Raw genomic sequence first — 27,094 nt, forward strand, 5'->3', positions numbered from 1 at the left:
CTTAGCCCCCTCTATTAATGCCTAACCCTAAGACCTTCCTCTACGGATGCCTAACCCCAAGACCTGTTTCTACTGATGCCTAACCCTAATACCTCCCTCTTCCAATACTTAACCCTAAGACCTCCCTCTACGAATGCCTAACCCTAAGACCTCCCTCTACCTAACCCTAAGACCTCCCTCTACCGATGCTATCCCTAAGACCTCCCTCTACCGATGCCTAAGACTAAAACCTCCCACTACCGATGCCTAACCCTAAGACCTCCTTCTACCGATGCCTAGCCCTAAGACCTCCCTCGACCAATACCTAACCCTAAGAACCCCCTCTACCAATGTTTAACCCTAAGACCTCCTTCTACCAATGCCTAACCCTAAGATCATTCCTCTACCGATGACTAACCCTCAGACCTCCCTTTACCAATGCCTAACCCTTGGCCCCCTCTATTAATGCCTAACCCTAAGACCTTCTTCTACTGATGCCTAACCCCAAGACCTGTTTCTACCGATGCCTAATCCTGAGACCTCCCTCTACCAATACCTAACCCTAAGAACCCCCTGTACCAATGCTTAACCCTAAGACCTCCTTCTACCAATATCTAACCCTAAGCTCATTCCTCTACCCATGACTAACCCTCAGATCTCCCTTTACCAATGCCTAACCCTTGGCCCCCTCTATTAATGTCTAACCCGAAGACCTTCTTCTACTGATGCCTAACCCCAAGACCTGTTTCTACCGATGCCTAATCCTGAGACCTCCCTCTACCAATACCTAACCCTAAGACCTTCCTCTACCGATGCCTAACCCTAATATAATGCACTTTAATCTGCCCCTTCACTTTTCCTCTGCCCTCTACATTTTTTCATCTGCTCTCTTCCCTCTCCCTCTGCTCTTCACTCTTCCTGCTTTCTTCACTGTTCCTCTACCCTCTTCACTGTTCCTCTACCCCTATCATGCTGAAGAGAAAGAAGGCAGGAAGAGCCAGGAGAGCAGATGGAGAATGAGAATAAAGAGGGCAAAGTAGGAGTCAAAAGAGAATAAGAAGAGTGAAATGGAAGAGTGAAGAGAAAAAGAGAAGAAGGCAGAGGAACGGTGAAGAGAGAAGAGAACAGAGTAAGAGTAAAACGAAGAAGAAGAGTGAAGAGGACAGAGGTAGAGTGAAGAGGACAGGGAAAACACAAAAAGGGAAGAAGGCAGTGGAAGATTGAAGAGTAAGAGTAAATAGAGAAGAAGAAGAAGGAAGAGGGCAGATGAAGAGTAAAAAGAGCAGAGGTAGCATGAATAGAGTAGAGGCAGCACAAAAAGGAAAGGGGAAAAGTGAAGAGAAAGGGCAGATGAAAAGTGAGAATGAAGAGGGCAGAGTAGGAGTAAAAAGAGAAGAAGAAGACTGAAAGGGGCAGAGGAAGAGTGAAGAGGTGATGATTTGTGCAGCAGAGCTCATGATACAGAGAAGAGCTGAGAATCTAGTTAACTAGTAAACTTTATAACAAACTAAAAAATAAACCTGCCAAAACCGTAGTAATTATAATGTTTATTGTTATTGTACAAAAAAACGGTGAGTTTCCAGCCAGGCCTTTCAATCAGCAGATAACCTGCATCACCGCAGGCTGGTTCCTGGCTCCAGGGCACTGGGCTATTGCTGATTTCTCTATACAGGCAGCATCTCCCTGTGTTTTATGCACAGCCTGAGCAGTGAGTGTCCCCCGGGTCCCGCGCATTAAGCTGATATTACACACAGCCTGAGCAGTCGCTCCCCCCGGGCCCTAAGCTGATATCACACACCGCCGGCAGCCCCAGGCTCGGATCACACGCTCACATTGTACCTTTTATAGGAGGATTACTGCAATTTCTCTGCCGGGCATTAAAGCCTTCATTGAAATTCTCAAGTAAACATGCTGATTTGGAGATTTGCACGGACGTCCCGCTTTATGTAAATGGATTCTCGGGGCGCAATCGGTCAGAGAAACAGAATAGACAGAATATTCCTTACAGAGCCCCTCATTTTGTGTACTGTAGGATTACCACCGATTGTACGCTAATACCATACGTTATCCGATACTCTGCAGTGTAGGAGGGGGGCTGGGTCGAGGCAGAGGCGAGAGAGGCTCCAGCCTCAGGGTGCGGTGTAGGAAGGGGTGCAGGGCAAGGCAGTGGCGAGAAAGGCTCCAGCCTCAGGGCGCAGAGTAGGAGGGGGTGCAGGGCGGGGCTGAGGCAGAGGCAAGAGAGGCTCCGGCCTCAGGGCGCAGTGTAGGAGGGGGCAGGGCTGGGCCAAGGCAGAGGCAAGAGAGGCTCCAGCCTCAGGGCGCAGTGTAGGAGGGGCGCACAACTCACTCAGCTATTATTCCCCTGTTGTGTTTGAATCAGAGAGAAATAAGAAAGGGGATACATGGCAGTGACTGCAAGCCAGATAACTAGAGATTAAGGTGTTGGGGGTCCTGGGGAGCCTCTTAGTCTAATAGCAATCAGTGATGTGATGGCTGGGGTGGGAGGGATGGAGGGGCGCACTTTGGTGTCTCAGCCTTGGGTGCTGGCAGGGCTGGATTTCTGGGAAGGCCATGGCCGAGGGCGATAAAATTAGATAAGATAAGAAGGGTGGCAGGACTTTGAGAGAGAAGAGGTCATATGTCAAAGTAAATCATCTCTTCTGGTCCCACAGCGCAGCCAGCCAGCGCCCTGCTCTGCACTAATAGCTGAATTCCAGAGTTCCCCAATCCCTGCTTCTCTCTCTCTCACTTTCTGATGTGTTATGAAAATCAGCATCTCATCTGCTGTCACCTGATGAGCCATTCTTCTGTATGATGGACCTACAAGTCGATGTGAAAAATACCAGGGATTTACATTAGAAAGCAGATAGAACTAAGTTCCGCTTAGTTTTAATGCAGGCATTCACAAACATCAGTGAGCTCTGCTAGTCTCTTCACCTCTTTTACAGCTTTGACACTGACCTCAGCAGATGTTAATTACTTTATCTAATCCTAATTTATGACTTTCTCTTTTTTTTCTTTCTTAGCTGTTATTACCTATATGCTAGTGTGTACAGTTTGGCATTCCTTCTTCTTTCCTGTAGCAGTAAAGCATTGTACCATCTTAGCCATCAGTGAAAGCAGAGAGTTTTGAATCAGGATGATACCATTTATTGGCTTAAAAGAAAAAGAGTAAGCTTTCTGCTAATAAGCCTTCTTCAGACTTTGTTCCTGTATACTGTCTATATGTTAGAGCACACCACCATATGTACATTCAGCATTCAAAAGAGATGCATAGATTTTTCAGGAAATATAAATAAATGTCATTCAGATGCTTTAAAGTGGAGCTGAACTCTTGCACAGGACAGAAGGAAAACAGAGAAATGTACCATGTATGTATTTAGAGAGCCTGTCTAATACCCCTCCTCTGTGTCTAATCACAAGTTGTAATTTGATCTGTACACTGTCACCTGACTGCCACAACATCTAAGCTCATTTGAAAGCGCAGGATGTTAACAATATGTCTGCTTCCATGAAAGCAGGAAGTAGACACACTGCAGATTTATTGCAGGATTTGTATCAGCTGTAACAAAGAAATGTTTTGCTTTAAAGGTTATGTTATTGCGTATCTTTTAGAGCAGAGAGGAAGTTCTGAGTTCAGGTCCACTCTAATTACAACAGAACATCCAAAGTGGGTCTTGACAGGATGTTTGCTACTTACCTGTTCTCTGTTTTGTATGGGCTTCTCTCCATTGCACTGCCCTGCCACCTGTTTGTGGCTCCGACTGCAGCCAGTCGCACAGAGGACAAAGAAGCAGCGCATGCTCTGGCCACTCGCGCTCCCTGTCACCTGTATGTGGCTCCGACTGCAGCCAGTTGCACAGAGGACAAAGAAGCAGCGCATGCTCTGGCCACTCGCGCTCCCTGTCACCTGTCTGTCCTCTGTGAGACTGGCTGCAGTCATAGCCACAAAGAAGCAGCGCATGCTCTGGCCACTCGCGCTCCCTGTCACCTGTCTGTGGCTCCAACTGCAGCTAGTCTCACAGAGGACAAAGAAGCAGCGCATGCTCTGGCCACTCGCGCTCCCTGTAATTTCTCACTCCTGCCCAGATGTGCACAGCAACCGAGGCCGGTACAGTGTTATGCATTCTTGACAAGTACCGGTCATACATCAGCGTCATTTCTCAAGTATGCATGCCCAGAACACTATCGGCTGCTGTGCACATTCGGGCAGGAGCACAAATTACAGGAATTATTTGTTGAATGGGAGGCAGAGCAGCACAACTGAGATGAGCCCATTCAAACCAGTGATTGCTAGTCAGAGTGTTGGACAGAATATTGTGTGGTGGCAGTGGTGGGGGGGCGGTTGGTGACAGCAGGCCTAAGGCACTGGAAAGTACAAATCCGGCCCTGGGTGCTGGAGGACCTTGTCCCGGCTCTGTGCAGCCCAAGGGAAAGCCCCCGGGCACTGGCCCGTTTAAAAGGGACCGAGCAGCGATGGGCAGCAGGACATGTGAGTATCACATCATGGGTGGGCAACGCGGGTGCAGCGAATAGCCTAGTGAGAACAGACAGTGTGCATTCTCATAGGTTTTCATTGGACACATTTTCCCGTCCCGTCCGGTCCAGGAAAATGTGCCAAGTTGGTGGTGGGGGTCTTAGGGTTAGGCACCACCAGGGAGGGTCTGTTAGGCACCACCAGAGGGGTGACTTAGGTTTAGGCACCACCAGGGGGGGTCTTAGGGTTAGGCTTCACCAGGGGGGTGACTTAGGTTTAGGCACCACCAGGGGGGTGACTTAGGTTTAGGCACCACCAGGGGGTCTTAGGGTTAGGCTTCACCAGGTTGATGACTTAGGTTGAGGCACCACCAGGGGGGTCTTAGGGTTAGGCACCAAAAAAACGTATCGATATTTTACTATCGCAATCCAGCAGTAGAATATCACTAATTTTAGCAATATTCCACTAGTGGCAAACCCCTGCACCCTCTTCTCCAGGCGCCTTTATTTCACGTATGCGGGGAAGAGCCCCTTGGTCATGGGATAGATAAGGGCTCTGAAGGAGAGGCGCAGCCTCCGCATCTTGGCTATACCAGCCTGCATGGGTGACAAGGGGTTAAAGAGGCTTTTTATTTGAATATTAACACCACCTATCTTTGCCACGGATCCTTATACAGCAGCATTGTGGCTGTACAGTGAAAAGCATTGCAACGCACTGTTTACTGACCACAAGGAAATTCACTGCTCTTTCTGTTGATATGTAAATTTCCACTACCGATGGGCAGATAACTTATCTTTCATTTAGCGGCATTCAAAAGTGGCTCCTGACCGGCTCACACAACTGTACCGTCATAGCGACGTCAGAGAGAGGGACAGAGCGGCGTAACCAGCGGGAGCGGCGGATCTTTGTGGCGATTCGTCGGTAAGCGGTGTTACCATACTAGCAGTCTCTGGTCCTTAAGAGGGAAGAGACTGCTGGTACAGAAATAGTTAAAGAGGGATTAAACTCTCACATAATCTTCAGTAAAAACAGGTTTTCCTACTTTTCATTAGCCATACAGTTATCATATTTGCTTTTGTGCACAAGTATTATTATCCATTTACAAATTCCCAAAGTACAGTTTATCTGCTCTGAAAGCTGCCATTGTAATTTATTGCATAGCTGCTGTAATTATATATTACAAGGTATCCAATGAGAATGTGTCTTTTCCAGTGTCCACTTTTGGTTGTATTCAGCTGAGACACTGCTAGCAATGTTTATATTATCTCGTTTGCTTTCTTTTCAGCTAATTTTGTAATCACTTCCTCAAGTTCGGCTAAGCTTTCCAGTGAAGAAGCAAGTGCTGTGTTTAACAGTTTGAATGGTGTTCTGCTTTCGGTGTACTTTCTGGTAATACCTTTTTTTTTGCTGTAAAGAATGTTTCAGAGCAAAGAAGAAATGTTGAGTTTGATACCACTTTAACATACCTAGCAAACCTGGTAATTGTAGCATGTATGGGGGTATTGCTATTAACCTATAACAATAACATTTCTATAGCGCTTTTCTCCCATAGGGCTCAAAGCACTTACGCGCTCTCGGATTCAGTAATTGGTTGCAGGATGAAGGGTTAACACAAAAAGTTATATTTCTGCAAATGCCAAACTGAACAGGTGGGTTTTCAGTCTGGATTTAAACACGTCCAGGGATGGAGCTGTCCTGATCTGCTGAGGTAAGGAGTTCCATAATGCAGGAGCAGCATGACAGAAGGCTCTGGGACCAAAAGTTTCTCGGTGGACTCTGGGTATGACTAGATTATTAGAACCTGTTGATCTGAGAATGCGGGGATTGCTACGCAGCTGCAACATTTCTTTCATGTATCCAGGGCTCAGATTATGTAGTGACTTAACCCCCTTGGCGGTATGAAAAATACTGCCAGGGGGAAGCGCAACAGTTTTTTTAAAAAATTTTTTTTTTTTTATCATGTAGCGAGCCGAGGGCTCGCTACATGATAGCCGCTGCTCAGCGGCATCCCCCCAGCCCCGCCGATCGCCTCCGGCGATAGGCGATCAGGAAATCCCGTTCAAAGAACGGGATTTCCTGGAGGGCTTCCCCCGTCACCATGGCGACGGGGCGGGATGACGTCACCGACGTCGGGACGTCATTGGGAGACCCGATCCACCCCTCGGCGCTGCCTGGCACTGATTGGCCAGGCAGCGCTCGGGGTCTGGGGGGGGGGGGGGGCCGCGCGCCGCACCGGATAGCGGCGATCGGGCGCGCGGCGGCGGCGATCGGGGTGCTGGCGCAGCTAGCAAAGTGCTAGCTGCGTCCAGCAAAAAAAAATTAAGTCAATCGGCCCAGCAGGGCCTGAGCGGCACCCTCCGGCGGCTTACCCCGTGTCACACACGGGGTTACCGCTAAGGAGGTTAAAGAGAGTCTGAAGCCATTTTAAAAAGCAGTTTTTACCTCTTATATAGCTTAAAGATGATTGCCAGACCTAAAACGCTGCATTCCCACGGCCGAACAAGGGTTTTATAACCCCCAAATCCCTGGGGCAAAAGCTGGGGAGCGCTTCCTGGTAGAGGCAGAGTTTAGGGCTGTAGTTCTGCCTCTACTTGCATCAATTCCCACCCCTCTCAGTCTTCTTTCACTGAGAGGGGCAGGGAAGAGGCAGAGATCAGCGGTGGATTGACGCAAATGGAGGCAGAGTTACAGCCCTAAGCTCTGCCTCCCCGGGCAGCAAAATCCACAACTTTGAAAATCGTGGAATTTCGCCCTAGGATTTGTAGGTTATAAAACCCTCGTTCTGCCACAGGAATGCAGCGTTTTAGCTCTGGCAATCATCCTTAAGCTAAGTAAGAAGTAAAAACTACTTTTTAAAGTGGCTTCAGAGTCTCTTTAAATGTCAGTAGGCCGATCTTGAATAGGACCCTCCATTCTATAGGTAGCCAGTGAAGGGAGTGCAGGACTGGCGTTATGTGGCAGTGACGGGGTTGGTTGGTTAGCAGTCTGGCAGCAGTATTCTGTATCAGCTGTAGGCGGTACAAGACCTTTTTTGGAAGGCCAGTGTAGAGAGCATTGCAGTAGTCCAGTCGGGAGGTAATGAAGGCATGAACTAAAGTTGGTAGACTTTCTGGGGGGGAATGAGGTGCTTGATTTTTGCGATGTTCTTCAGGTGAAAATAGGAGGATTTCACCACAGCAGAGATTTGAGTTCTGAAGTTTAAATCCCCATCAATTAGAACTCCCAGGCTACGCATATGATCAGAGCTGCGTAGATCCGTGCCTCCTATTCCCAGTGGTGAAGACTGCAAGTTAAGTTGTTTTGTTATCATGCTCTGCCCTCCGATCAGAAGGACTTCAGTTTTGTCTGCATTTAGCTTCAGCCAGTTGTCACTCATCCATTGCTGTAGTTCACGTAAGCAGGCGTTTATAGTTAGAGTTGGGTCTGTCACACCAGGCTTGAAGGAAAGATATAGTTGGGTGTCGTCTGCATAGCAGTGGTATGTCACGCCATGTGTTTTTGGATTAGTTTTCCAAGCGGTAACATCATCATGTAAATCATGAAAAGCAGGGGAGAGAGGATTGAGCCCTGGGGCACCCCATATTTAAGTGGTACAGAGGTGGAGAGGAAGGGCCCCATAGACACTGGGGCCCTTCCTATAATGTAGGCAGTATTCTTTAATGCAATTTGTTCCCGATCCTGCCGGTGAATTCACTGAAATGTGTAAAGAATTCATATTAGAGAAAAAATTTTGGTAAAAATTGCCAGAGATCCAACTTATGTATCTGTTCATCTGTGGTTGCAATCAAACATTGATAGCTTGTTTAATGCATTAATGATGCAAACCCTTCTTTTTACTGACTGAGCCCCAACAGAGAACGTTACTTATTTCCTAAAAACACAAAACAACACAAAAAAGAGCATGCATTACAAGAGAAAAACTAGTCATTGTTATGCTCTGCCCCCAGTCACTGCATACAGTAAACGTCAGCAGTGTATAAATAATAAAGAAAGAAGTAACGCTACCCAGGGCCGGATTTAGGCCATGGCCTAGGGCACCACAGGAGCAGGGGCACCAAAGCAGCAGGATAAACTGGTGCAGCATTTGCAGGCTTGCAAATGCTGCAATGCAGGGAGGTCAGGCAAGCGCTTGACCGTGTGGTACTCTGCTGCTAGCTGCCTGTGCAGCAGCCACCTTGCTCTCTGTGCAGGTTTGCATTGTGGCGGCAGCTATGGACTTGGGTAGCATTGGAGACGGAAAGGAAGAGGAAGCTTCTGCACTGGAGACGAGCAGAGAAGTGAGTTGCTGCTGCGGTGTGGAGGCGGGCTGTACTGAAAGGGAGGAGTGGGAAAGGGAGGGATCAAGGGAGTCATCTGGCTATCTATACTGGAGGGGGAGGGGTCATCAGGCTACCTATAATAGAGGGAAAAAAGGGGAGGGGTCATCTGGCTACCTATTCTGGAGGGGGAAGGGTCACCTGGCTACCTATACTGGAGGGAAGGGGGAGGGGTCATCTGGCTATCTATACTAGAGAGGAAAGGGATCATCAGACTACCTATTCTGGAAGGGGGGGTCATCTGGCTTCCTATACTGGAGGGAAGGGGGAGGGGTCAACTCACTACATATACTGTAAGGGGGCAGCTGGTGACAGTGCCGATGAGTGTCAAAAAGTACAAATGCGGCCCTGACGCAACTTAAGAGGAAGCAATGCATCGCACTCCTGGGATAATAACCTCCTCATACACACCAAGTCTGCTGGGAGATGAAATGAAGACACCAGTGCAGCAAGAGCCTTCCCCAACATATTCTACATGTCCTATCTGGAGTACAATACAAACATCTTCAATGCACAGCTTCAGTCATGAGATCTGCAATGTCAATATCACCATCTTGTGGTTGAAATTCAGAATGCACTTCAGTTTCATTTCATATTGATTGACCTGTGTGCGGATATTACCAACGGGAATTATTTTGTTTATAGCCCTTAGAAACACACAAGTCAGTGGCATAAATTCATGGCCAAGATACAGGAGATAAGAAGGAGCACGGGGATGAAGGGCCCATTCACACTTGTAAATGCACGATGCTAGCGCTTAGCACTAGAGTATTGCGCGTGTGATTTTACTGCAATGGTATAATTACTGTACACTCTCGCCATTCCTGAGTGATCGCGATCTGCGCTTTTTAAACACTATCGCGATCGCTCCAGAATCGCGGAAAACTGCTGCAAACACCGCATTTTGCGATTGCCACTAATTGTAAATCACCTGCGATCGGCGCCAATTGCGGCAGTGAGATCACTGCCGTTATGTTTGTACTGCGCTAGCACTTCGGCAATGAGTGGGAATCACTCGCTAATCGTCTGCGTGAGAATGGGCCTGAAGTGTGAGGATTGGAGCCAGGACTGTATGAGGACCCTTTTCTACTAGCAATCACAATCGCTGAAGGCCAGCAATTGCGATTTTTCCATTAATTTAGTCAAGCAATTTTACGTACGCAATGCACTTGCATTCCAAAATCGCTCTCAGAATCGTTCGAGAAAGCAATGCACTTTGTAAAAAAAAAAAATCGAATCGCGGTAGTGGAACATACCTACTGCCATTCATATGTTAAGTATCTATTTAAAAATTGCTAGCGGTTTGAGATTTTGCTGAATCGCAGTGCAGTGTAAAAGGGCCCTAAACACTCATGTCCTACACTTGGCATCTAGAGATGGCCCGAACAGTTTGCCAGCGAGGTTTTTTTGGCGGAGATCAGGTATTCGTGCTTGCCACGAGCACATTGTGATATTCGACGCGCCCCCATACATCATCATTGGGCTGAGCTTTGACCCCTTACATCACAGCCAGTGGGCACATGGACAATCAAGCTGCACTCCCTCCTGGACCCCCGCCCCCCAGATACCCGTCCGAAACATTGATAGTCCGTTGTGCAGGAACTGCGATGTGACAATGCTTGGTGGATCCAATAGCTCAGCAATCAGATGCAGTATGATCAATAAATATGTGAGCTGTATCGGACCAATGGATGTTATTCACCAAGTGCTGTGAATAAAAGAAGATTTGATTCGCTCCAGCGCTGGTCGTAGGACTTTTGTGGACTCTGGTGACTCTTGACTTGGTGAGTGAAATGGTGATAATTCCAACTCACGCGCTAACTTTATGGATTTGTTTTTTTCCATTGTATAAGCTTTGTAGATTTGCATAAAATTAGCATAAACATTTGTATTAACTCAAAATGATTTGCATTTCATCCACCATCCCTAGTTATAAATTAATAGAGAATTGTTAACCCCTTTCACCCCTACCCTATAGTTACCAAAATAAAACACTTCTAAAATAATTATAAAAAATGACATAAAAACCAAATAGTTACCTTTAGGGACTTTTTAATATGCAAGTCTTGAGGGTATTTTACTGTTATTTTTGCAATTAGAGACTTGTAATTATTGACATAGTATTAAAAATAAAAAACACTAAATGGTAAAAAAAAATACACCTTTGCTTTCAAATAAAATATTAATCGCCATACATCGTACTAGGGACACAATTTAAATGTTGTAATAACAGAGACAAATGGGCAAATAAAACGTATGGGTATTACCTATCGTATCACATTTTATTTTAAAACTATAATGGCTGAAAAACGGAGAAAATTATTTTCTTATTTCCTTTAACCATTTTACCCGCCTGGACGTGATTGTCACGTCCAGGCAGCTGCTGTTGTGCTGCTGCGCGCTCCCGCGTTGCCCACCGTTATCCTGGAGATCAATTAATGGTTACATCGTCTCTGGTAGAAAGACCAACAGCTTCTTCTAAGAAGCCGCAGTCTTTCTGAGCAAAAAAAAAAAAAAAAAAAAGCATGCCCCCCTAATACTTCCTGTAAGCGAGAGTGCCCACTTACGGGATAGGAATTTAAAAAAAAGGACTGTAGCCATCTTGTGGCCAAATAGTAAAACTACATGTACATACATTTTTTTTTTTTTTGCATGAAAACACCCAAAAAATACCCAAATAATATTAACTAAAAAAAAAAAATGTACAGTTTAAAAAAAACAGAACAAAAAAACAAATAGTTACCTAAGGGTCTAAACGTTTTTAATATGCATGTCAAGAGATTATACTACTAATATTTTTTTAAAATTATAAGCTTGTAAATAGTGGCGGATGCAAAACTGAAAAAATGCACCTTTATTTCCAAATAAAATTTTGGCGCTATACATTGTGATAGGGACATAATTTAAATTGTGTAATAACCGGGACAAATGTGCAAATGAAATGTGTGGGATTTAATTATGGTAATCTTTTAAAAAATGTTTGTTAGTTATCCTGTTAAAATGCATTTAGACAAAAAATAATTCTTAGCAAAATGTACCACCCAAAGAAAGCCTAACTGGTGACGGAAAAAATAAGATATAGATCAATTCATTGTGATAATTAGTGATAACGTTATTGGCGAATTAATGGGAGGTGAAAATTGCTTGGATGCATAAGGTAAAAAACGACTGAGGGCGGAAATATTTAAAATGCATATAAAATAAAATAATTCTTAGCAAAAGAGTACCGCCCAAACGAAGCCCAATTTGTGGCAAATAAAGCTATAGATCATTTAGATGTGATAAGAAACGTTAAAATTATTGGCAAAGGAATGGAGCGTGATGTGAAAATTGTGCTGGTTTTTAAGGGGAAAAAAAACTTTGGTTAGGAAAACAGACAAACCAGACAGATAATCAGTTTATTAAGATCAGTTTTATTGAATACATGGCCAATCAAGGGATTAAAAACATACCTCTAAGACAAAAATAAAATAAATTATACGGTGATGGACAATGGCCGAGCAGAGATCACCTAGTATACAGGTTCACAGTAGGGCTCATATACATCATATACCATTTGACAGGAAGTGGATGCAGAGTGCCTTATACCATGTGACAGGAAGTGGATGCAGAGATCAGACTTCGATCACAAGGAAATGCTCAATAACACGTTTAATGAGGCAGTGTATGGTACAGACATTACAGAGAAGTCTACTAGAAAACGTCTATGAAAGTGGATTGTAGAGGGACGAGTACACAAGGATCGCTCGCACAAGTTCACTGTACTGAATGTAAAAAATGAAGATCGATGCTGTGGAGACTGCAGACATCGGGGATGTGGCCGATCGCTTTCCAGGTATAACAACGCAAGATTACGCTGTATTCGCTTTGCACACATAAACGTATAAATATCTATTATAACGGATTCCAGGAGGATGAGTTTTTCATGCAGTAAAAGTATTGAAATCGGTTTCTTTCGCTGTCTGTGTCCCTAATGGGAGGTATTTCAGCCACCTGCTGTCAGACGATTTTCCCAGACCCCTTGTCTGCTGTATTGTTCTTAAAGAGGACCTGTGGCGAACATCAGGTAAGAAACTTGACAAAAAAAGAGGGCCTGTAGAGGTGTCCTGTGTCCTCCTGGCCGAGATCCGCCCCACGCTCCTCTTTATGAACGAGTGTGGCCGTGCTGCATCCGCGTGAGCACAGCCGCCCATGGGCGTGACTGTACACAGGCATGTCAGGCTCACAGCGCAGGCATACTCGCCCAGGTGCAGCACGGCCCCGCTCGCTACTGAAGAGGAACGCCCCCCATCCTCACTCAGACTAACCTTTGTCGGATTTCTTCACGGTATCTCCGATCAGCAACAGAGATCCAGAGGACGGCGGGGGAAGCTTCTGCAGGATTCTCTCCTTCTGTAATAATGAGTTTTTCTTACCCAAGGTTTGCCTCGGGACACTTTAAAATATAACCCTGGGGAATGCTGAGCATGAAAGTCACTGGCTCTGTAGAGGGCTCTCAATGAGGAGATAATTCGTGAGGTGTGATTTGTATGGAGGCGGTCATATTTATTTCCTTTTAAGCAATACCAGTTGCCTGGCAGTCATGCTGATCCTCTGCCTCTAATACTTTTAGCCATAGACCCTGAACAAGCATGCAGCAGATCAGGTGTTTCTGACATTATTGTCAGGTCTAACAAGATTAGCTGCATGCTTGTTTCTGGTGTGATTCAGACACTACTGCAGCCAAATAGACCAGCAGGGCTGCCAGGCAACTGGTAATTTAAAAGGAAAGTAATATGTCAGCTTCTATATCCCTCTCACCTCGGGTTCACTTTAATGGAAAGCAAACAGGAAATCCAGCTCACAGCAGTACTTTGAGCATCATTGGGACAGGATGTTGGGTGAAACCTCCCCAATGAGAGGATAACACAAAACCTAAACCTGTAACCATTCTTCAGTGTTCAACACTAAATCAAAAACAGCCTAATGTTAGTGTATGGTAGCAAGGACTGTAGGAAATGGAACAAGGGGAGGGGCTCTCTAGGTAGAAAGAGGAGGAGTCACCTACCCTGTGATGAGAGGTACAGGGCAGTGCTGAGCTTGTCGCCACTAACTCTGCATTTTGTTTGTTGTTTTTCACCCCGACTTCAAAAAAGGGCCACAGCTGAATATGGATATCTGCTTTATTTCATTTATTTTTTTTTAGATTAGCGTTTATGATCACTTCAAATAAATAACAAGCATGGCAAGTATTCCATCAGGTATCTGGAATGTCATGAATGTCTATTATGAACATTAATGGACTAAAATCTATGACGTTAGTGAAGTAAAATGTTACACATAACACAGTGATAAATGGCAGAACTCCGGGGCTAACCACTACTTACACAGCTGTTGAAGTATTTGTAGCTCTGTTCAGCAAGTCGCACGCCCCTGCCACACTGCACGACTGCCAGCTTTGTTGTTACAACTTACCATATCGGCTGTCTGATCGCACACAGTTCTGATGCAACTTTATTGTCCGGCAAGCAGGCGGAGGGAACAGGAAGTGAGGGCGTCACTGTGCTCATGTTCTTGTGTCGTGTGGCAGAGGTGTGCGATGAACAAGAAGTATAAATTCCTTAGACAGAAAATTCCCGGATAGCTTACAGTGACCCAGAACCATTAGGATTGTTCTAATGCTGGGCACACACCATGCAGTATTCCCAATAGATCAATCGATCATTTCCAGCCTATCTGATCTGCTTCTGATCCAGAAAGTGATCGATTTTATGCAGTACTGATCTCAAAATCGATCCCTATCTGGATAAAAACCAGATTGGACATGCTGGGAATTAACGACCGATCTGTCAATCGGGTCATAAAATTGCCACACACAATAAAATGCAACAGATTTTCCCTTTTTTTACTTTTATTCCAGTTTTGTTTTGTTTTTTCGATCTGGCGAGGTGGAAAATTCTGATCAGTTTTTCAGAAAATGGAATGGATACATTTCTTGATTTATATTTTTTGGCATGGCTGGGGAAAAAGGTAACATGTGCGAGTCAATGGTCAAGTTTTTCAAGAGATACAATTAACCGGAAAAGTGGATTTTAATTCTCTTAATTTAAAAAAACACGTATAAAAATTGTATTGTGTGCAGCCACCTTGCTAATTTTATATTAAGAGGGCCTATTGGTGCCTTGAAGCCCCTTACTATATCCTACTGGTTCTGAGCCATCATGAGCCATCTGGGGACTTGAGCAATTGTTTCCCGAGTCCTATCATTCCTCATGCATGGTGGACATACCGGTAAATTATTTGTACATCCAGCAGTGAGGCATCATGGGAAATCTTTCTTGCTCACTCAAGTCAAACCTGAAGAGAAAACAAACTTATGAGATAATGATTGGTATGTGTAGTACAGCTAAGAAACAGAACATTAGGTGCAAAGAAAAGAGTCTCATATAGTTTTCCAGTACTGGTTGAGTTAAAAAAAAAAAAAGTCAGTTATCTATGCAAAAGAGCTTCTCTGAGCTCTTCAACCCACTTGGCCCGAATACAGTCAGTCGTTTTCTAAAGCACGCAAAGTCAAGAGACAGTGAGAGACAGCTTGAGATAAGGTTTTACAGCAGAAAAGTTCAAAGAGTCATTATTTCTGCTTTGTTGCATATCTTAAAGGACAACTGAAGTGAGAGGGATATGGAGGCTGCCATATTTATTTCCTGTTAATCAATACCGGTTGCCTGGCTGCCCTGCTAGTCTATTTGGCTGCAGTAGTATTTGAACAACACCAGAAACAATGCAGCTAATTTTGTCAGATCTGACAATGTCGTCAGAAACCCCTGATCTGCTGAATGCTTGTTCAGGGGCTATGGCTAAATGTATTAGGGGCAGAGTTATGAGACTCTTCTTTGCTACTAATGTTTTATTGCTTATCCTTACTACACATACAATTCATTATATCATACTTTTTTTCCCCTTTGGGTTTCTTTAAAGTGGACCTGAAGAGAATAATAATAAAAAAAAAAAGTTTCTCTTACCTGGGGCTTCTGCCAGCCCCCTGCAGCCGTCCTGTGCCCGCCCCCTGCAGCCGTCCTGTGCCCATGAAGTTACCGAACGATCCCCCGCCGCGGCTCACCTTTGCTTCTGGCAGCTGCCGTCGCCGGGAGCACACTGTGCAGGCACAGTAGATATTCTCTTGTACCTGCGCAGGTTGCTCCTGCCCACGGGAGCGCGAACAAGGATGCGACAACTGAAGAAAGATAAAAAGCCGCGGTGGGGAACGGAGGATAGTTGGGTACCGGCGCGGGCACAGGAGGGCTGCAGGGGGCTGGCAGAAGTAAAACTTTTTTTTTTTTCAAATTTCTCCAGGTCTACTTTTTTAAATGCTGAATAATTGCAAATGGTTTTAATTTATATTTTGCCTTGAAAAGGTAAAACAAAAAAAGTGTTCAAGCTTAGACATTTCAATCATGTATTTCGTGGCCAGCTTAGAGTTCCCCTTCAAGAGCAGCATAGTGCATTCTGCCACAAGGATGGCCAGATCTAGTGTACATAAATAGTAAACTCAGGAAAAGAGAAGGAAAAAAGAGAGGAGGAAAAAAATCAATAGATCAATGGAGGAATCATAAATATACAGGCACAACTCATGGAAAACATGTAACTTGAAAAAGTATTAGATAAAAATAATGACCAACAATATATTCAGCTAAACAATATACAATGAAATGGGAGGATTGGACAAGGAAATGAAGAAAAAACAGAACGGGGCTACTAATCAGGATAGTAATATATTGCACGTTAGCTACATGCCTAGGACACAGTACTGACTGGCTACCGCCTTCGGCAGCAGAAACAGATCCTACAGCTGTACATCAGGGAGGCACGAGGAAACAAGCAGGACCATCAGGAGAAGAAAAGGCAACCTTAACTCCAAGTCACCACACATTGGAACACCAGTACCATGTGACAAACCACATGACCAGCATCGCACAGGAGCAGCCAAGCACACGGTTAGTGATATGTTGTCGGGTACATGGGGAGAGTATAAAATAGTCCATTAAAATAATCATACAAAGGTAAGCATGCGTAGATCTAGCCTGCAAAAGACAACATTTGACTGATTATTCAGACTAGCCGTGTTTTCCTGAAGCTTGGGATAGCTACTGGTGAGTGATGCAAGAATATCTGGAGCTCAAAGCAGCTGAGACATGGACAAGTTCAAGGAGACGGTTGCTGTCAGCTGACTGAAGGGTCACTCCACCCAAAATCATCATTTCAGGTCGGTAGAGAAGTTATGTTCCACCACGTCTTCTCTGAGACTCACTAGAATCTCCATCTTTGGCTAATTCGTCTTGGAGTGTCACTGCTGCTTTTTTATGCCCCTTAAATAGAAACTGAATCCTAAAGAGAATATTCTCTCCGTCGGACCAGCTCAGCAGTATAAAGTTCCACTAAAATCTTCTGGAGTGGTCGGTGTGTACTTCAGCGAGATCCACCACAAAGTGAAACATAATATTTGGGTGGAAGACCCATCGTATGGTCGGCTTTACCAACATCTTAGGAACACATTTTATCCTGAGACAGAAGAGAGTTCGTGTTCACTGGAGGAACTGATTTGTCTTTCAACTTTCTTCTGTTTGATTTTCTGAACAATGTCCACTTTCTTCTCAAAGTAAGTGACCAAGACTGGCTCGGTAAGCATGGAGGCCAAAATCTGTTCAAAAGAGATGGACCATTCGGCATCAATGGTGCTGCCATATTTGGGCGTGGCATTGCCAGCTTCGCACCCAACTAACACTGTATCGTCTGCTATATCCTCGCACTGAAGAGAACTGGCACTGACCATGGAGTAAGAGGAGACTGAGGTGTCATCCTTGGTTTCGTCATCGGAGGTGGGCTGAGTGGGAGGACTGTTTCCTTCAGGATTTTCACTTTCCATTCTGAGTTTTTGGAAATCTTCTTCTAGGAGTCCTGTTTTAGAATTACTGGGAACGGGAATGGCTGCAGTGGATCTGTCTGGTTCTGTTCCCCTTGGCTGCCTATTCCCTTGGCTGGAATTCTGCTCATCCTCTTCACTGGACTGCTCTCTGGTGACCCCGGTCTGCGTATCCTCGGAATTCCTCAGAGGAGGATTGGAGAACTTTTTCCCAACCTCACCGATACGTAAAAGGAGACTGGCAACTGTGGCTATTGCGTGATAGAGTTCTTGTTCACCTGGATCCTCACTGAACATGTTGTAGAAGGTCTTGCATAGTTCAATAAATTGTTCCTTTGTGGGGAGAAAAAAAAACAGGCCTGGTTAGCATCAGCAGAAAATACTAAATACCTCATCTAGCATCTAGACTTGCCTGCAAACCTGAGCTGAAAAACCGATGAGATCTCCCTCCTAAATATTTAGCAGGAATCCAATCATTCAACATTGTGTCTAAAAGCTCGAAATGATAAACAAGGAGTTTTTAGGCCTCATTCACACTAGAGCGTTTTGCAGCGATTTCGGCAAACCGCTCACAAGCTAGCGCTTTTTAAAAGCGCTAGTTTAATGAAACTGTATGGGGCTGTTCTTATTTGGGCGATTTGCGGTAATCGCTGCAAATCGCCCAAAATCGCGCAACGCAAAGACGTCGCCTGCACCATTTTCAGGCGAATTCCCGGCGATCGCGTTTCAGTGCTATAGAAGCGCTAAACGTGATCGCGGCAAAATCGCCGCAGTGTTCAGTGAATTTTTTGGGTGAAATCTCGGAAAAATCACTCCTGCAGAACGCCGGCAAAAATCACCGGTGTTTTGCATTTCTAAGTGTGAATGGGGCCTTAGGGTTGGTTCGCACGGATCACTGCCGGGCTTCCCACGGGGTCTCGGTCAAATGCTTTTCTACGGTGGCTTTCTGCAGTGATCTGCATTTTTCACGCCTCTTTCCTCCTTTGTAATTGTGCTTTTATAGGGCTGCGGGTGTGGAAACTGACAGTTTGGGGAGCAGATACTTCACAAGACACCTCTGCACTGTAGATGTATCCCCTTTGTGTCCCCCTTGTGTCCTCCTCTATGCCCCTTTGTTTCCCCGTGTCCTCCATTTGTCCCCCTGTGACCTCCTCTGCATAGGCACAGTACAGGGAGTCCCCGACATTGCGGCGGGTTGGAGGTTGGTATTGGCAGCGTTCACAAGTCAGGAACTCCCTGCATTTGGACTATAAGACGCAGTGGCTTTTCTCCCCACTTTTGGGGGAGAAAAAGTGAGGCTTATGGTCCCAAAAATACAGTATATCTTTTTTTGTCCTCAGCCTAGGTGTGTGTTTTAGTCCGGTAAGTCTTATGTTCGAAAAAATACAGTATATGGGAGGACTTATTTGTTAGCAAAATGGAGTAAATTTACTTATTAAAAACAGAACCAGATTTACAACAGGTTTCTGGTCCTACTAGCCAGAGAGCAAATATCCTGCCCAAAATAATTTAAATATAAAAAAAGTGTGCAAGTGTGTGTGTTGCCATCAATCAAAAACGCCTTGACTGATTTGAACAAAACTTGGTATACAGATCCGTTACTACTTGGAAAGATAAGTTCTGGGGGTCTCAGGCCCCCCCCCCCTGCACATCTAGGCGGAACCACAGACAGCCAATCAGATTTCATTCATTAAAGGGACACTTAAGGCTACCAAAAAAAAATGGCGTCTTACTCACCTGGGGTTTCCACCAGCCTCCTGCAGCTGTCCCGTGCCCACGCAGTCTTGCTTGGATCTTTCTGGCCCTGCCGGCAGCTACTTCCGGTTTCGGCGACAGGCGCCGACAGGCTGGGAACGCGAGCGATTCTTCGCGTTCCTGGCCGCAATAGCACCCTCTATATTGCTATTGCGGCCAGTAATGCGAAGAATCACTCGCGTTTCCAGGCCTGTCGCCGAAAACGGAAGTGGCTGCCAGCAGGGCCAGGAGGATCCGAGCGAGACTGTGTGAGCACCGGACAGCTGCAGGGGGCTGGTGGAAACCCCAGGTGAGTAAAACTTTTTTTTGGGTAGCCTTAAGTGTCCCTTTAACGTCAATGAGAAAATGTAAAAGGCTGCCATTCTCACAGTAATCAAGCCAGAGTCCTCACACTTGGCACAGTTGGTCACTTGGTGACCGAGGTTACAAATCCAGGAAAAGTGGGCGGAGCATAAAACTGCCAATCAAATTTCAGCCATTCACTTTAAATGGAAAAATGTAAACTGCAGCCACTGTTAGGCTGTTAATGGCAGGTGTCTCAAACTTTGCACGCTTGGTCACTGGGATTAATATTCAGGAAAGTGGGTGGAGCCTACAACAGCCAATCAAAATGCAACTATTGATTTTTTAAGGCGAATATTTAAATTGCAGACGTTCTTACACGGTTAATGGCTGAGGTCTCAAACCTACAATAATCGGTCATTGGGTGACTGGTTCAAATTCAGAAAAAAGGAGGTGGAGCCACAAGCAGCCAATCAGATCTGTTTGATTGATAAACTGCTTCCATTATCACATTCTTGATGCCAAAGACCCCAAAGCTCACAAACTTGGTCACTGAGTGTCAAGGTTTCAAAAAGTGGCCGGAGCCAACAACCACCAAACACATACCCGGGCACTGGCGGTTCAGCAAGTTATACATATAAATGTAGATTAAGTCATGATCTCTTACCTGATTCATCTTCGGTATGTCCTTGATGGTCTCCTTCTTCTGCTCCTTCTCACTGGCCCACATCCGCAGGTAATACTTGTAGTCAGAGGCGTGGTTAGCTTTCTCCTCTAGAACATGGAAACGAGAAAAAAGGTTATTACATCGGATCGAGTAATTTGTTTCAGAAGTCCAGGAGGAGCTGGCCATCTGTGGCCCACTGCAGCCAGAAGCTTACAGGTTTATATTCCCGAATTGCTCGGCTTCTCACGTCAATGTACTTTTTGGGAAAATGCGTTTCTAAGAAATGCAACTTGGAAAAATTATGGATGAACTAAGATTTCAAAGGATATTTGTACTGTGCTCTAAAATGTTCATCCATAAGTCTATTACCCTCCCTAACCACATATCTGCTCCCACCTTGTATGCATCCCCAGGCATTGTTGGGTGATCTAAAAAGCTAAAGCTTTCCTTTGTTTACAGCCATTGTCATAGATTCCTCCAGCCACTGGAGGGTGCTGCAGATTCCAGCCACTAGAAAGTGCAGCCAATTCCAGCCACTAGAGGTTGCTGCCAATTCCAGCCACTAGAGGTTGCTGCCAATTCCAGCCACTAGAGGGTGCTGCTAACCAGGAGGCAAAAGGCTTCATTTTCTGTGTATCTTGGACTGCAGGGATTCACAATCCGTGTGCCTCCCCATATGTGTCTGCTCTGAATACCACAGTACTAATGAAAGTTGAGAGTTTGGAGAATTTTCCCCATATCAAGGATTGAGCCTGAATTGGATTTGTTACTTTGTTTCGTATTGCTTGAGAAGCTCGATGGACTTCTAACCATTTTCTGTGACTCCCCCTAAAGGTGGCCACACACCATAACATTTTTTAAATATCTGTTCAATTCAGGAATTGCAATCAATTTCTTTGACTGATTGTAACATTTCAGAAATCTGACCAATGTACCACAAACCTGTGTTCAATTTTTCCCCAATTATGATAAAAATGATTGGAAACTTTGAGAAAATTGCTTACTAACCCGACACACACCAAACAATTTTCATAAAAATTGATCAGAAAAATCCACTCCCGATCAACTTTTATCGAATAAAAACGGAAAAAATCTGATCGGATTTCTTGCTCGAATGAAAAACAAAAAGCTTTCGATTTTTCGGGAAATCCGATCTTATTTATCGAATTGCTGTAAAATTGGATCATTTTATTATATCGTGTGTGGCCACCTTAACACTTATTTTAAATACCAAAATCTAAAACTATCCTGAGAACTCTTATGTCTAAGACTACCCTTTAAACACTATCCTTAAAGGAATCATCAAGCAATTTGCTACAGCCCGATCTACTTACCGGGGGCTTCCTCCAGCGAACACTAAGAAGCCAGCGCAGGAGACTTGGCCGCAGCCGGCGCCACCATAGGCCGAAATAGGTATTACGGCTATAGCAGCGCACAGAGTGTAACTTTGGCGCCGTCAGAAGATGGAGCTGAAGTTACATTTAAAACACTGTAATTCATCATTCCCCACTATCCATGGCGGCCTGGATGGGGGGGAATAGTATTTAGCACGGCCGGGAACTTGTGCAGCAGCAGGATAAGCCATATACCGGCTGTATCCTGCGCCCAAATCTCCCGGCGCCGATTCCTCTCGTACGCTCCTCCAGCCCCTTGCAGCTGACATGTCCCACGCAGTATCTCCGCTCCCAGCCGCCGGGCCCCCAACAGTGTCTCACCAGGCCGTCCTCTGCTGCGCCTGCGCCCATCACTTTTATTTACTTTTTGTTCAAATGTAAATAAAAGCTGAGAAATGTTTTTTTTTCCACAATAATGCCTCTTGTACATCATCTTATTATCTTTTGGGAGACACCTATGTCATTTCCCATCACAAAATGACTGGCTGGTTGAGTAAAAGTAACTAAGTCAATACTTTCCAGGGGTATGAATAAATATGGGCAGCACTGTACATTGCATGACTTGCGCAGGTGCAATAGCATCTCTCTGCTTGGGCACTGGCAGAAATAGGCAAGCCCGGTCAGGACCGCTCTACTGTGCATGTGCGAGCCCTGTTAGCGCCTGTTGCAGCAGAGTGGACCCAATCAGGCTTGCCTATTTCCTCTGGATCCAGAGGGGAAAGCAGCTGGTGCTCCTGTGCAAGGTTCCTGACAAGCGGATCTTTGGGAGTCCCAAACTGATCGCTGTTCATCCCGCCCGTCATGTGACAGCCAAGCTTCGTCCTATGGGTAAGCAGCCAGTCTCATCGGCTGTTTACCAGGTGATCACTGCGAGCCAATCACAGGGATCATAACTGGAAGATTAGAAAAAAAAAAAGCCTCTGGTGCTTAGAGGGCCAGACGGTCCTAAAGGGGCTAATCCTCAAGTTAGGCTCTTCCACTAGCTGCGATTCTATCCAAAGATCTGATTGCTCGCGTTTTACAGATTATAAAAGCGCTGCGATTTGTAAATTGTGGGGCTGTTTCTCCACCAGAGCACTTTTGTAAAAAAAAAAAAAAAATCACCAGCCAGCTGCATTTTCACTCCTATACAGAGTGTGTCCAGGAAACAAAAAATTGCATAGCAATCAGGCCGCTGCGTGATTTTCCACACGACTCAGCAATACAAACTCATTTTCTAGCAAAGTTGTTCCCCCTCCCATTGGAAATCACCAACGCACCACAATGGCGCCGTTCACCCACGGATAGGGGTGAAATGGTGGTAGTGGAAATAGAAAGAAACAGTGGAAAAGGGCCCCAACAGTCTATTATTATTTACCGCATTTTTCGGCATATGAAACACACTTTTTCTCCCACAAAAATGGTGAGAAAAAGTCCCTGCATCTTATATGCCAAATGCAGGGAGTCCCTGACTTACGAACATCCACTGATACGAACCGCCAATCCGCCATGATGTCTGGGACTCTCTGTACTGTCCCCCCAAGTCTCCTCCGCTCCCTGTGTGTAATGTAAAGCGGCAGGTCACCTCATCCATTGGCAATCAGACACCTCTCCTCTACCTCAATGCTCCCCTAGTGCCGGCTTCTGCTGATCGTGTCATCACTAGAATCCGGCACTAGGAGAGCCTTGAGGGAGCGGAGAGGTCTGTGATCATCGCTGGAGCCAATGGATTAGGTGAGCTGTGCTTACATTTATGCAGAGAAGTGGAGGAGACATAGAGGGGATTGATGGGGACAGGAGGAGACACGTAGGTCACAGGAGGAAACATAGGGGGCACATGAGGTACAAGGGGGACACAATGATTGGGGGAGAACATCTGCAAGACACGCCTGCACCATAGGACGCACCAGGTTTAGTATATTTTTTTCCTGGTTTTTGCCCTGTAAACCTAGGTGCGTCATATTCTGCAAATTACCAAATAATTCTATAGTTATGTTGTTTGCCAAATTCCCCCCAACCTTTGAAGGTACTGGATTTTTCGGCATATAAGACGCTCTGTCTTATATGCCGAAAAATCCAGTACCTTCAAAGGTTGGGGGGAATTTGGCAAACAACATAACTATAGAATTATTTGGTAATTTGCAGAATGTGTGCTCATTCTTGTACGCTATAAATACCTTTCTTGTCTTGGAAGTCCCCATTGTCCCCTGCACAGCCATTCCCTTGTCCGTCAGAATCTGAAAGAAGACGCAATGACTTAAAACAAAGAACAAAGTCCCGAGACCTTCAAAGCTCTACCTTGATGGTGGTGATGCTACCAATATACACCTACATACGTAATAATGAGGTCACTCGCTCACCCACAGGATTTGCCACGTGGTGTTTCACGCATACGCCATAACTACAGCTAAACCGCTAGCATGATCACATGACTCCAGCTACGCTGGTCCACAGGCCACAAGCCAAGCACGACGTGGTCAAACCCAAATGTTGGTGGTCAGAGTGGTGGAAAGATGGGTATCGGGTGCTCTATTCCCACACAGAAGAAACAACTGACCTGAAAACTCACTTTGGAGAATTAGATCCAGTTCGGAGAGAAAAGGAGATACTGCAGTCGGAAAGAGAGAGAGAGGGGACAACATTCAGGGTGGCAGGAGGACAAGAGAGAGAGGTGAGAAAGTGGGGAAAAAGATGGAAATCAAATAAAGGTAACATCCTTTAAAGGGAATGTATAGTGTTTTTTCATGGTCATTTATAAGGTTTGGTAGCAAAGGCCTTTTATTGTAAATATTTTTTTTAGGGGGTGTGCTGGCACAATTAAGAGCGAGATTTAATTCGGGGTCCGGTGATTACCGGACCCCAGAACTGCCCTTATGCGACGCAACTTTATTTTCACTGCACTGCAACAACTTTATTTTCACTGCAGAGAGCAGAAGAAGCTTGCTTATCTCTGGTCATCGGCAAATGTAATTATTGTCTGCTGAAGCTCTCTAAGGCACGTGTCTTCATTCCGCCCCCCTCCCTCCCTCTGCTGCAGCTCTCTGAGGCTTGTGTCTTCACTCGGCTTCCTCCCTCTGCTGAAGCTCTCTGAGGCATGTGTCTCCACTCCGCCCCCCCTACCTCTGTTGAAGCTCTCTGAGGCATGTGTCTTCACTCCGCCCCCCCCCCCCCTACCTCTGTTGAAGTTCTCTGAAGCATGTGTCTTCACTCAGCTTCCTTCCTCTGCTGCAGTGACTCAGCTGTTGCCAGGGCGAAGTGTCTGTGCAGCAGAGGGAGGGGGCAGAGTGAAGATGCATTCCTCAGAGAGCTTCAGCTGGCAATTATTACATTTGCTTTTGCCGATGACAAGAGATAAGCAAGTTTTTCCAGCTGTCTGTATTGAAAATTGAGGTTTTTTAAACACAGGAAATAATGCTTTCAAATGTTATTTTATGTAATTAACTACTTGCTGACTGCTCCATGGGAGGGAGGGAGGGAGGGGGGAAGGAAAAAAACAAAAAAAAGTCAAATGTAATATTAAAATAAATATTTACAAATAAACAACAACTGGGAAGCAATCAGACCCCACCAACAGAGAGCTCTGTTGCAGGGTAGTAAGGGGGGGGGGGGGGGGGGGGAGATCACTTGTGTACTGAGTTGTGCGGCCCTGCAGCGAGCACTTAAAGCTGCAGTGGCCCAATTTAAGAAAAATGGCCTGGTCTTTAGGGGGGTTCAACACCGCGGTCCTCAAGTGGTTAAGAGTAGTTAGGGTCCTTTTACACAGAATCAGTTGCTATCAGTTATAACTGATGTGCAAGGCAATGTCCATGTTTCTCTTTGGCTCAGTATACATTTAAAGCTTTTTCACAATGCACTGCTATGAAAAAGTTAAAACGCATACGTTTGTCAGTGTATAGTGTAAAGCAACAGTCACTTGTAATGTAGCAAATAATACATTTAGAACAAAAAAGCTGTACACTGTACATTTCCTCTAAGGAAAGCCCTTTATCTGAGAATTTCAGAGCTGAGGGAAGAAAATGTAACTGCATTATAATACCGCTACAACACAGACCAGAACCACAATCCAGAACATGCTGCTTTTTAAAGAACAACTGAAGTGAGAGGTATATGGAGGCTGCCATATGTATTTCCTTTTAATCAATACCAGTTGCCTGGCAGTCCTGCTGGTCTATTTCTCTGCAGTAGTATCTGAATCACACCAGAAACAAGCATGCAGCTAGTCTTGTCAGATCTGACTTTAAAGTCTGAAACACCTGATCTGCTGCATGCTTGTTCAGGGGCTATGGCTAATAGTATTAGAGGCAGAGGATCAGCAGGGCTGCCAGGCAACTGGTATTGTTTAAAAGGAAATAAACATGGCAGCCTCCATATCACTCTCACCTCAAGTGTCCTTTATAAAAAAGGAAGAATGCATGGCAGCCTTGGAGACGGAGCTCGCAGAAATGCTTTCTATGCATTTATAGATGTACTTTATAATAGCAACTTAAAGTGGAGCTGAACTCTTGCAGAGGACAGAAGGAAAACAGAGAAATGCACCCTGTATGTATTTAGAGAGTTTAGCCTGTCTAATTCCCCCTCATCTGTGACTAATCACAAGTTGTTATTTGATCTCTCAGCTGTGTCAGCATAGAAACTCGACAGTCTCGGCAGACACAGCTAATATGTAAACGCAGGATGTTGACCTTTTCTCTGCATCCATGAAAGCAGGAAGTATACACGTTGCAGATTTATTGCAGGATCTGTACCAGCTTTAACAAAGAAATGTTTTTCTTTAAAGGCTATTATGCTGTTGCGTATCTTTTAGAGCAAAGAGGAAGTTCTGAGTTCAGGTCCGCTTTAAATAGCTAAAACCTGAGCATTTCTGACCTTGGCAGATACAGGTTTCATACTTTTTGCTAGTTGAATATGTAAAATGTTATTAGCAGGTTAGAATTAGAGAATAAACGGCTGCAGCAAAATCTCTTCCAGTATAAGAGCCGGATCCCTGGATTTGTGACTGACAGATAGGTTGTTATTCTCTCGGGTGCTGCTCCTTTTTACTGCCCCGCGACAGAAGAAGACATGCAGAACTTCCCAGCCAAACCAGCAGGTGGCGGTAATACATGACTTCATGTATCTCACTATATATTCCCTTTACATTCTAAGACATAATATACTAAATGTCTATTTCCTCCTCATAGTCGCACTACAGATACATTCCCAACGTCAGAAATGATGGTTCGCCCAATAATGTATTACAAAATGCTAAAATTAAAGGGAACTGGACGTGAGAGGGCTATGGAGGCTGACATATGTATTTCCTTTTAAACAATACACATTGCCTGGCAGCCCTGCTGATCCTCTGCC

General features: G+C 45.1%; 1 protein-coding gene across 3 annotated transcripts in view; it reads right to left on the reverse strand.

The window, feature by feature from the left end:
• Positions 1 to 12,165: 12,165 nt before the first annotated feature.
• Positions 12,166 to 27,094, reverse strand: part of TBC1D9B (TBC1 domain family member 9B) — a 104,864-nt gene continuing 89,935 nt past the window's right edge. The window contains exons 19-22 of one of the 3 annotated variants that reach the window (XM_068278400.1): positions 24,318 to 24,356; positions 23,926 to 23,985; positions 20,376 to 20,482; positions 12,166 to 18,004 (exon numbers count right to left, since the gene is read on the reverse strand). In XM_068278400.1, the coding sequence (XP_068134501.1) occupies positions 17,306 to 18,004; positions 20,376 to 20,482; positions 23,926 to 23,985; positions 24,318 to 24,356 (905 nt within the window). In that variant the 3' untranslated portion in view covers positions 12,166 to 17,305. Of the gene's footprint in view, positions 18,005 to 20,375; positions 20,483 to 23,925; positions 23,986 to 24,305; positions 24,357 to 27,094 lie in introns of all 3 variants that reach the window. The other 2 variants (XM_068278399.1, XM_068278401.1) reach the window with 2 other exon arrangements.

The sequence above is a fragment of the Hyperolius riggenbachi genome, chromosome 3, assembly GCF_040937935.1.
Source record: "Hyperolius riggenbachi isolate aHypRig1 chromosome 3, aHypRig1.pri, whole genome shotgun sequence".
Lineage (NCBI taxonomy): Eukaryota > Metazoa > Chordata > Amphibia > Anura > Hyperoliidae > Hyperolius > Hyperolius riggenbachi.